General features: G+C 36.4%; 1 protein-coding gene across 17 annotated transcripts in view; it reads right to left on the bottom strand.

The window, feature by feature from the left end:
- LOC111564120 (adhesion G protein-coupled receptor L3-like) overlaps nucleotides 1-12,545 on the bottom strand; it is a 266,802-nt gene that overhangs the window by 34,224 nt on the left and 220,033 nt on the right. For all 17 annotated transcript variants that reach the window (XM_055007698.1, XM_055007699.1, XM_055007703.1 and 14 more), the window contains 2 exons: nucleotides 11,050-11,259; nucleotides 6,490-6,710 (listed from right to left, as the gene is read on the bottom strand). In XM_055007698.1, the coding sequence (XP_054863673.1) occupies nucleotides 6,490-6,710; nucleotides 11,050-11,259 (431 nt within the window). The remainder of the gene's footprint in view (nucleotides 1-6,489; nucleotides 6,711-11,049; nucleotides 11,260-12,545) is intronic.

Raw genomic sequence — 12,545 nt, 5'->3', positions numbered from 1 at the left:
TAGCTGGAATTCAACAGCAATTCAAGTGTTTGGGAGCTTCAGAGGAAAGAGCTGCAGATAAAAATGTCAAAAAAAATCATCCAAGGACGGTTACAAAATGTTCTTTTCTTTTACATGTAATCTTTTCTGAGATTGTGCTGTGATGAAGGAAACAGACTGGATCCCACTGATTAATAAAGGGCTTTGTCTTCATCTGGGGTTTCAATTTGCATGTAAATCTGACACTGAACTTTTTTATAGTTTTTAGCTGTTAACAGCTCACCGTAGTTTACAGGTTTTCCTAGTTTTCTTTTAAAATTAGAAATAAGAAGGAGTAAAATCACAGAAAAAACTGTCTCAAACTATAAATAACATACTAATAATAGGTTCTCTTACACTGTTTGATAATAAAATTTCAGCATATTTTTATTGTACTGGATTTAAAACTGCAGCAAGTGGTAGTAAATCCCATTTTTTAGAGAAAAAATTTGTACATTAAGAAGTGAAAGTGGCAAATACTTAGTTTAACAGTTATTTTATAGAATTTCAATTTTTTTTGTTTAATTACAGATCAAATCAAGTAAATAGGCAGAGAAAATACAATGTTCAAAAAAATCTGCATTTTTACTGACAGTAATTTGTTGTTTTTACATTTAAATGACCACTTTCTAAAACTATATTTAAATGATCATATTGTGACATTATTTGACATTTTTGGAAAAATGTTAAGGGTTGAAAAATGCAAGAAAATTATTCACATATTTTCCCTATTTTGTTATTTTCCCAATAATAACTATTAAAAATGTTATTTTACATTGTTTAACCAATAAATTGCAGTATTTTTACTTCAATTAAATCATGAAAAGCATAATTATTTTACAGATATTTGCCATTATTGTAAGAAAAATTATATGCATGAAGGACTGGAAAATTTAAAATCACTTTTTAATTGCTATTTTTACAGAATTTCTCTCTTTTATAATTACAGAAAATGCCTAGTCAAATTAGAGAAAAAGTCTGGAGACGCTGACGGTCAAAAACGGCCAAACTGTGAATAATGTTAACACCAAAAGATGTACATTTTTACAACGCAGTTTTTTTTTTTGTAAATTGTGACTGTCAGATTAGTGTTTTATTGCATTAAAATCAGCTACAATATCAATATTTCACAGACATTTGCATTCTGTACAGTTTCTAGAAGGCTTACTCCTTTTTAATTTTTATGAATCTATATAAAATGCCAGTGATTTGAGCCTGTTTTCTCTGACCCGCTGACCTACTCTGTATCTTTAAGCCCACATGTGTCAAAATACCAGTAAAGTACTCCAGTACAGCAAATTGTGGCTCAAGACTAAAGCAATTTCATCCACATTTTACAATGTGATGGCAACACAAAGCAAGATACAAAGATGAGTGTAATTTGACTCCCATTTTCTTACAGAAAAACCTAAATGGAGCATTTCCTGTATTTACTGTACAGCCACAGTGTCTTCGAAGCTTAATTTACACGTAAGGCTCAGCTGTCTTGAATGTGGTTTCATGGTTTTCTCACAAACAACTCCGCACAATACTTTGAAACAAGAGAAAATACTGCAGAACAAGTGATATGACAAAAATTGAATGTTCCTTTGCTGTAGCGGAGACTTGATCCGTCTCCCCCTCACTGGTATCAATGGATAAAAGAGGAAGAGAAAACAACATATATGGACGCACGAAGCAGCGAACAAACAAAATCTGAACAACATGCACACAACTCTGGCAGCTCATCAAAGCGCTCGCTCCGACCGTCGCGGTTATAAATTATGCTGAAGGTTCCATTGTTCGTCTTTGCCTTCTTCTTCTTCAGATCATAGAGAGATTTAAAGACTTGGTAGGCGGCAGGAGCTGCAGGCTGTCATCTTTTTTCCTGCCTCCTCTTAGCTCGCCTTCTCCACTTGTGTCACGCTTGTGTTCGGCTTCCTCCCCTCCTCGTGTGCTACTTTTTTTCCCTTTTTTTTTTGTACTCCTACAGAAATCGAGCAGTAAAGATAGAAACTCAACCCGGGCAAACAGATTGCGCTCAGTGTTCTGGCATTTTGTGCCACCGATCTGCAGCAAGCTGACACATGCTGTCCTGAGAGCCAAGGCAACTGAATCTGGACTCTGCAGCACAGATAGTGACTCCATTGGTGTAATAGTGAGATGATGACCAAGTGAGTGAGTGAAGCAATGTGAAATGTTTGGATTATGGCGATGACTAGCAGCTTTTGGGTCAATCTGAGGTCTTGAACCACATTTTGCCTTGAAGTCGTGAACGAAAGTTTGCATACACTTGTAGAGAGCATCTATATCGTGGTGGTCTTGAGTTTCCAATGGGTCGTGTAACTCTTAAAAACCATGCATTTTGGTTCTTTTATAGATTTATGAAGGGTCAACTGGAAATATGACAAATCTACAGGGTCAAAAATATTCATATACCAATGCTAACATTTGATGAAAATCGTTGTGGAGTTTTCAACTTAACCAGGTGCTTTTGGTTTCCGTCCACAAGCTTCTGGTTGCATCTTTGACTCCTTCACTTGACAGAAGTGGTGCAGTTAAACTAATTAAATTTGCTGTATTTCTGACACAGACAGTTTCTTCATCGCAGTCCACAGGTTCTTGATGGAGTTTGATTATTAAAGCTTCGGGGAGACCAGTCTAAAACCCTAATTCCAGCTAGACTTATTTACCACTTTTGTAAGGGTCTGGGTTAGGATGTGTCCATGATCCAACCTTCTAGCTGATGATTTTAGGTTTTCCTCAAGAACGTGGAAGTAATACTTCTTCATAATTCCATTTCCAGCCAAAGAGCATAATGCTGCCACCACCATGCTTGATGGTAGGTTTGGTGCTCTTTGGGCAACAAAGATGACTAGTAGCTTTGTGTTAGACTGAGGTCTTAAACTACATTGTGACTTGAAGACTTACAGTTGTGAATAAAAGTAAACTTTTTTTCATTTTTGACAAATTCAGCCTTCTTTTTTTTTTTTTTTTATTTATACCATTTTGGATGTGTGTTTGGAGTCATTGCCATGTTGGAACACCCAACAGTATCCAAAGGCCAAATTTCTGGGTGACGATTTTAAAGTTTCCTTCGTTATTCCACAGATTTGTGTAAAGCACCAATTCCGTTAGCCCCAGAGCATAATACTGCCACCACCATGCTTCATGGTAGGTATAGTGTTCTTAGGGTTAAAGGCTTCACCTTCTCTCCTCCAAACATATTTCTCATAACTGTGGCCAAATAGCTAAATTTTTGTAATATCTGATCACAGAATCTTCTGCCAGAAGACCTTTTCTTCTCCAGCAGTAAACTTCAGTTGAGTCATGAGACACGTACAAGTGTATGTAAACATTTTCTTCATGACTGTAGCCATTATATCTGGGAACATTAATTAAAGGCAGTCAAAGAGCAACATTTTGTTTGTATTTTCTGCTCTTCTAGTGATAAAAATCTCTGCCAATGGATTCAAGCTACTACTGCAACCTGGAAATAAAGCAATGTGCCAGCAAAAGGCAGGAAAATAGAAGAAGAATGCCAGCAAGAGACTCTTGAGGGATTACTGCGACCTCTGAGGCGAGGGTCAAGTGTAACACATGGACAATCAAAGACATCAGTTGGCTACATTTTTCTGCACTTCTTTACTTGTCTGCTTGTACAGAAAGAAGCTAAGAAGCACTTAGAAGACTTATATTCAGCCAACCTTCCTCCAAAATACAACCTTATACAGATACACAGAACATCCTTTCAAAACATGTTACCTTTTAGGTCAAGTCAAAATATTCAGCTAAATAGTCCCAGTGTCAACTAATAAAGAGTTTTCAGCAGCCATTGCTGTTAAAAGACAACAAATGTCACTTTCAATGCATATTTAAACACTCTTAAAAGTAACTGCATAGTCTAGGATAACTGCAAGAAAAATACTGATTTAGATGAATCTGATGAGTTTCAAACATTATTTTAAAGGATTGGGTTGAGCTAAATATGTTATAATTGCATCTACTTAATATTTTGTGTATTTAAAAGTCAAATTTATCTGTCAGTTGACTTTAAACTCAATTCAAGTTGGAGCAACCCAATGAAAGTGAAATGAATGAAATGAAAGAGTTCAGGTTTTTCACCTACTAAACATGCCTGGACAACTTCAGATGCTAAACATTGTGTTTGATGGCCTTCAGGCTGAACTAATGCAACATTTCAAAGTGAATATCAAGCTTTTGATGAAGAAATTCCACTCAAGCAATGAATTTGGGAATATTTTAAATTGTGATATTACCAACTGTGGATTCTTTTACTTAGTTTTGGCTACATTTGCTCATATAGTTGATGAAATATGCTCTACTGCATGTAGCTAATGCTAATCATGCTTAGGAGAGAAATTTGTCAATCCTACGCTTCAGATTAGCAAACTAGAAGGGAAAAATTCTTCTTGACAAATCTGCATCAGCAAGACAGAACTGTTCATGTTTGTTTATAATTTGTGACACAAATCTAATTTGCACTATTTTTGCCTTCTGGATTTAAAGATTGTGTGTTGAAACTCAAAATTCATGAAAAAATTAACAACTACCAATTTGATTGCAATTTCTTAAAATCTACTAGTTGAATAAAAACATGAAAAAGTCAAAAATTGTTATATTGGAGCAAGGTAATTCTTTAAAAGGTTGTCAACCTATAAAGCTTCTGTTTGTGATGATTTTTAAACAAGTAACACACACGATTTTCTTTTAAATAATGCAGAAAAATAGTTGGAAAAACTTAATTTGTATGAGCTGTGTTTACATTATCAATCATTAGCTAAGTGGTAATTTAAAAAAAAGGCTAATTCTCCTAACTCAGTTTAGTTTGTTGGTTGAACATAATTTCATGTGAAGTTGTCGTAACTCAAAAAGATTGATGCATTTTTTTTTCATACTGAACCCAGTAATATAAATTACATGCAACAACCCTCAAGTGTCACCACAACTCAACCCAAGCGGAAGATTTTGGACCAACAACTCACTGCACCATCATCAAAACACCAAATGAGGGAATATCTTTTGGCAGAATTGTGTTCATGCCTCCAGAAGAGTTCCAGAAAGACACACTGAGGTTGTTCTGTGGTGGCGATACGTGTCACTAAAACGCTTTATGTAGGTTTTTGCTTTAATTTCTCACCCGTCTTTAAATATTTACAGGAAACCTCCACCATGGGCCTTCCCCTATACAGCTACCAGGCTACTGTATCAGTAACCACATTACTGAAACTACGACTTTACAGGTGGTTTGATGTATTACTTTCATTAAACTGGAGAAATTACACAGCATTCTTGTTTTGTTGACCACTGAAAGGAGAACGTTCCCACCTCGCTTAGAGGCACATTTAGAGTAATCGGTGGGAATAACGGAGAGATTCAGGTTAAACAGTTGACTTCACAAGCTAGCCGACCTTCAGGTGTTTGGTCGCTCATTCATCTGCTGCACTTAGGTCACTGCAACTTGTTGGACGCCTCCGACACCGCCCATGATATCGCCGCTACGCTCCCAAAAATCAATTTGGCGGTAGGACTCTGTGCCCTCCCCAACCTTCTGCTATCCAGCGGGTGTCATGCCTCGTCCCTTCCCTCATCCTTCAATGGCTGCGTATAATTGTTCCACCGGTGGCAGCCTTTAATTATTCACATGATGCCAAGGCTCAGGCGGTGGCAGCTATCACCTCATCCATCACCCAGAACTATTGCTCCGCCGATCTACAAACGCACCGAGTGCGAACCGTATATGATAAACATCTGAGACGCAAACTGCTGATGCTGGTCTTCATTATTTTCAGATGGGCTCGAGATTAACAGAGAGGGATGGAGAGCGATCCGAAATGGGAATTTATATCTTATGTAGTGCCAGTAGGAAACACAAAAAGGCAGCTTTTGTTCATCTCCTGCCTCTTATTCTGTCTTTCAATCTCCATCTTTAAACCTTCTCCTGTAATTTGTGCATCTTAAAACATGAACCACAATAGCCTGACATTCATCCAGCACCACGATCTCCTCTACACTTCTACACTTTCTGTAAACTGTCATCGTTGGAAAACATCTTTCAAATTTCACACTTCAACTTTAAAAAACTGTTTTTGGCAATAACTAACTAAATATATAACTAACTAAATAAATAAATAAATAAAATAATAATAAAATATATATATATATATATATATATATATATATATATATATAGCAGGTAAAGTTAAAAAGTATGAAATAAATTCAGGGTTATTCTCTAGGTTTTCACTAGGTTTAGCTGAGCTATATTTTGCTTAAATTAATCTCAATGTGTTTTCTTTATCTTAAGTGGACTTTTCTTGAACAGTAAAGTGTGAAAATGAATCCAACCAAATATTTTATGAGAGTTGGAATCCTTTTGCTTCACAAAGGTGCCAACTTTTGAGCATTCATTCAGACAGGAAAGTGTTCTTTGTAAGAATCCATGCAGACTGTGAGGTCTGATTTACTCACACTCGGTCCGTGCCGTAGCTTCGGTAGTCCACGGCGGCCGAAACTGCCACGATCAGCGCTGGAACTCCGTATCCGACCAGGTAGAAGTAGCGCCGGCGTGAGTGCTCGCTCTCGAACACCTCGACCAGCATGATGTAGAGCTGAACGCCCTCCAGGAACATCCAGGTGAACGCCGCCAGGAAGAAGAAGTGCAGCAGGGCGGCGAAGACGGCACAGGCAATCTGGGGAGGTTTGACGGGAGAATCACATTTAATAAAACAGCTAAATCTCTAAATTAATAAGATTATTTACCATTTTTCAATCCTTAATATACATAACTTAATATATCTAATGACAAGCATCTGTAAAATCATGATTTTTCTGTTTGTTCAACACAGTAAAACTGTATTTGTATGATCACACATTGTTCAAGAACAAATTATCTTATGCAAAAAATTTTGATGTGAACGTTATGCACACTTAACATAACAGGGGAACGCTGTGAAATAACATAATATTATTCCAAAAATTGTATAAGCAATCTGGTTTGAGTTTGATGAGTGAAATAAAGAGGAAGGAAACAAAAAATAAATAAAAAGAAGGGAGATTTGAGTATTGCTGCTGAATCCAATCATTATTGGATGATTCCTGAAGGAGCAAATGTCAGACTAAAGGGCAAAGTTTAGTCATCCAGGCAACAGCAGCGTTTTCTGACCTCACCATGTTTGTGTCTGTCTAACAATTAGCATTGCTAAGCTTCGTTTGGCTGCAGTGTTTGGATGTTTGCCTGCAGCGACTGGCAGAGCAGCGCTGCAGCTACTGAGCACATGTGCTCCTGTTTGCTGTAGCTGGCAGGGATGACGCCCAGATATGAAGAAGTGCAGCGAAGGGCCATTTGGAAGCGGAACCACGGTCAGGTAAAATACAGCTGCTCACTGACAGATACATGAACACAGCAGCGTCACGTCTGCACACACCCACACACCTCCTAACAATCGTAACATACATGGATTGATGTCATTATGGGCACAGTTGAACATAACTGGCGTATTTTGTCACTGAAATGGATTCAATTAAATAACTAAAAGCTTGAGTGGACATTAATTGCAGTCCAGGAGAGACGGGTGGTGAATCACGCCCATAAAATGTTATGGAAGGAAAAGGTGCAGAGATAAAGTATTATCTTTGACTTCACAGGGAGTTAGCTCTGCAGCTAAACTACGGACTGTGATTTTAAGTTGTGATAGTTACGATGATATTGAAAGAGCAAAATATAAGTGTGTTTTAATGGCCTAAAGGTAAAAAGTAAAGAGCCCATCATTTCTGTCTGTGTGGAGTTTCTATTTAGATCCAGCTGCACTTCCAACACAGCTGTGAACTGGTATGTAGAGAACAGTGTGACTATTTTATCTATTTTTAGTCATTATTTAAATTCATGATTATTTTTCTATGATTTTATTATCATAAAATCATATTATTTTATTATTGATCATGTAAATGAATATTATGTACATTTCTAAAAATTCTTTAATCTCAGTATGTTTTTTACATTGATCATGTAAATGAATAGTTTTTTTTCTGTGATTCCATTAGATTCATTTGTAATTTAACAAAACATGGAAAATCTAAAATACCACTCAAAAATGTATTTATCACTTTATAACCCTAATTTTACATTCTTTTTCTTTGAAATAATGGCAACTATCTGTAAAATAATGATTTTTTCTTCATTTAAATTTTTTTGCTGATTTATATACAGTAAAACTGTAATTTTATGGTCACACATTATAAAAAAGAACAAAATACTATTTTAAAAAATATAGATTTTTGATGTGGACATTCAGTTTTAGCTTTTTTATGCAGTCATCACGTAAATTAACGATTTTTTCTGTATTTTAACAAAACAGGGAAAATTTGCAAAATAACAGTCAAAGTTTTTGGTGATCCAATCCTTAAAATACAGTATTTTTCTTCCAAATAATATCCTTTTTTATTCTTTTTTGACGGATTTAAATACAGTAAAACTGTGATTTTATCTACCGGTATTGTTATGTGTAATTTAACAAAATAGCAGAAATCTTCAAAATAACACAAAAATATATATAGAAAAATACATTTAAAAACTTTTTGACAGCATGAGCATTACACACCTCATTTAAAAAACTGACCAAAAAAAGAAGTTTGTTCAAACCAGATACTGTTAATTGACAGCTTAACCTGTAAAAAATAAAGGGCCTGTCATTTTCTTTCTTTGTGGATTTTATAATAATTCACCTGCACTCAACACAACAGGTATGTGTAGAATAATATAAACAAATGATTACAAAGACTATTAGCTAGAATGTGTTCACCTCATTAGCAAACAAAAAAAAAAGCCCTGTGTCGACCTGCACACATGTAATGACTCCACATCTGTGTTGCTGCATGAGAGACACAAACACAGCGGCTGAGTGTGCAGTGGCATCAGGCCTCCACCTGCTGCCACAGCTGAGCTCTTATGAGAAAGTAATACCATCCAAACTACAGTTATTATACTAGAAGGAGGTTTAGTGTATTGAACAGCTTAATCCAGATTAGTCTGAAGTGTTTGCAAATTGAAAAACTGCAGCAGGAGGTGGTTGGCGGTGAATCGCGTGAACTAATGTCGGCGAGCGACGGAGATACGAGGCAGTGACAGGAGCTGGCAGGTGTTGCCGTGGAGGATGTGAGCGCACTTTCAAATACCTGTTTGCTTCGGCGCCACCATGGGAGGCAGCATTTGTTGAATAAAGAACATCCAATTCCTTCGTTGTTTTTTTCTTCCAACATTTCGTCTCAGTGAGCCTGACAGAGTCTAAAAAGTCCGCTGACACTCGCCAAGAAGCAGCACTCAGCTCAGCAGGACGCCAAAGGTTATATTTTTCTCAAAACATTTTAGGCTCTTAAATGTGAAGAGAAGATGTTGGACATCCTTCAGCCAGGTTTCATCTGGACACTCCAAGTGAAGCCCTTCTTGTCTGACTTCTAGTAGTTTGAAACAACTGCAACCTCAGTGTCTACATGGACTAAAAAAACAAGGATCGCACAACCACAACTGGAGATTTTTAATGTTTTGGTACTTTTAAAGTCACTACATGTCTTAGTAAGTGGATTTAAATTAGTTTCAAGTTAAAATGTGAAACTCAAATGTTTTCATCCTTCATTTAAAGGCACATTTATTGTCCAACTGATTTTTTAACTTAATTTTATTTGTTAATTTTATTATTTTTTTACCCTTTATTTACCTTTTTTAACGTATTTATTTGATTTACTTACTATTATTATTCTTATCCTTTTCCTAATGGTTTTGCCCTCTATTTTCCTGTATTTCACTTGTTCTCTTTTCTTACTTGGAAAGGGCATTTTTGGTTCTTTTATTGTCTTATCTGGTGTTGACGTATTTTGAAAATCTTCCACCGTCTTTACCTGTATTTCACCTCTTTTGCCTCTCTGTTCTTTCTCCTTCTGTTTGGACTCTATCATTCTTTTGTTTTATTCCCAGTCTGTAAAGCACTTTGTAAACTCGGCTTTCAAAAGGTGCTATAAAAACAAATACATTTCTAATAATCAAGAATTTACGAAGAAAGTACAGTAAATCGAGGAATATATGTAGCTTAGTGTAGCATAAAGGCTTGAGAAAGAAGGAAAAATCTGCAGGGTCATTCCTTGAAAAAATCTTTAGTGCCTCCCAGCTTCTATGTTCAATAACTTCAGTCTATTTAGTGAAACCATGTACAATTTTACCTTCATACTATGAATATTTTCTGAATTATGCCAATAATAAAACATTACTTTGACACTGAAGGAATTATGTCTAGGAGATAATCCTGGTATCAAAATGGAGGCAAACATGACACCTTTCCTTTGCTATAACTTGTTTTTGATATGAGCCTTGAAATTTACCCAAAATGTCCTTTTGAAAGTTTTTTTTCTGGTGAAAACAGAATCACATCCAGGGTACCAATGACTGTTTTTATGACTCTGTGCCACAGACATTAAACTGCTGCAATTTCACTGTTCAAACTATGATACATCCCGTAATATTGATGCCCAAAGTTGGTTTTAGAGAGAAAGAACAAAAGCCAGATTTAGTCTTTAGATTGTGTCATCTGGAGTGGAAGCAGTTTTTTAACAAAGTTCAAATGCGTTTCTTTAAAATTCCTGAATATGTTGTGTGTATAATCTGTACTGATGCAGTTTTGAGGCTCAGAAACGATGGAAAAAGTAACAGAAATTAAAAAGTGTGACATTTTGACTCACCTCTATGTACTTCAAAGGCCTGTAACTAAAAATCAGCTGATTGTGAGGCGGTCAGGTGGGATTCTTTTTCCTGTGGATTTGGTTGATTTTATACAAAACGACCCAGCTAACCCAGCTAGTCAACAAAATCCTCCTCCAATCACCTCTACAGCTCACTAATGAAGACACTTTTTCTTATTTATTCTAAACTACATTCTGGACTTTATTCCATTAATATTTTCTTTCGTGGCTTCCCTGGTGTTTTATGAAACTTAAAGTCAGCACATGTTTATTTCGTCTCTTCAACGTCGGGTATCTTCTTACCGGCTGGTCGCCCCGGTTGATCCCCACCAGAAACAGGGACTCGGCGATGAACAGGCTGATGCACAGGTTCTTGTGGATGGTGTTTCGATCGCTCTGGAGGCCGCGGAAGAAGCAGAAAGTGAAGAGACTGATGAGGAGGCAGACCAGCGACAGGAGGATGCCCACCCATGTGATGACGTCCAGGAGCATGTCGTGGACCGGATCTGTGTTCTGCAGCAAAATAGAGACAGGAAGTAGTTGTTAATGTCTGTAAATTTAAAGATTTTTTTTGCGTTTTTGCATCCAGAACAACATTTTGGTGTTTGTAAATCAATAACCCAGGCAAAAGAAAACACAATCGATGGTAAAAATAAACCTAAAATTAAAGCCCCATTACACCCCAGCAAGAATCCTGAAACTGTTCCTTTCATGTTTGTGTTTTGGGGGTAACCTCTCGTAAAGCTCTACAAAGAAGCCACAGGTGTCAGATATGAATCATGAATTAGTCAGCGTGAATCAATCTAAAAAGGCCTCCCATGCTGTTTCATTTCGGTCGGGCAACAAAGTGAAACAAAGTGAGCAGGCCGAAAGGGGCCACAGGTGCCGAAGACGAACACAACAAGAATTCAATCAAACCTCAGCACGGTCAATAGCTTTCACTGTTGCTTTTAGATAATTTCCCCTTTTTCAGATAGTAATTTGCCTCCACAGCCAGTTCTCTGCACTAAGAAACTCTTTTGCTGACAGTAAATTTGTGGCTTTAAAGCAGAGATAAGAATCAACAGTTCTCCCGCTGAAGCCATGAAAGAGAATTTACATCAGTCCATAAAAGCCAAGTGCACTTTGGGATTCTTGGACCAGAGCAGGAAGAAGCAGCATCATCTGAAACAGCAGAATCTGCAGAATGAGCAACTTCTTTGGCAACATGAAAGCAAACAAAACTAAAGCAACATTCAAACCTCCACTGGCCTCAACCTTCTGAACCAACAAACCCACCAGCAGATTTAAAAGGTGTTTTCACTTTTAAAAAAGCTCAAGATTACAGCATTTATCAGAGCGAGAAACTGAAAAAAACAGAAAAAAGGTCCTGAGTAGGAATAATGGCTAAATCTGCTGAAAATAAAATCATTCCATAAAAAAGCTGTTTAAGTCTGGCAGTACGGGTGCCAAAATAAAGGTAAAAAATCAAAGTAAAACAGTGGAATACTACAATTAAACACAGCAAAAAAAAAAAAAAAAAAAAAAAAAAAATCTGACATGCTGCAAAAAAATAAATTGATGTTTGTAGAAACACTTCATATGGACACTATTTACAGTTTTTGTCTTTTTTTTATAGTCATCATGCAAATTATTATTATTACTTTCTGTGATTTTTCTAGAAATTATCCGCAATTTAACAAAACAGTATTAATTTATATCATACCAATTTAAAAAAAAAAAACAAACCTGTTTATTGTTTTCAAATTTTAACGTACATTTTTTTTAAAAAATAGTAAATATCTGTACAGTTTTTGCTA

This window comes from Amphiprion ocellaris, chromosome 23 (genome assembly GCF_022539595.1).
Source record: "Amphiprion ocellaris isolate individual 3 ecotype Okinawa chromosome 23, ASM2253959v1, whole genome shotgun sequence".
Taxonomy (NCBI): domain Eukaryota; kingdom Metazoa; phylum Chordata; class Actinopteri; family Pomacentridae; genus Amphiprion; species Amphiprion ocellaris.
This window is presented reverse-complemented; position numbering and strand designations above follow the sequence as displayed.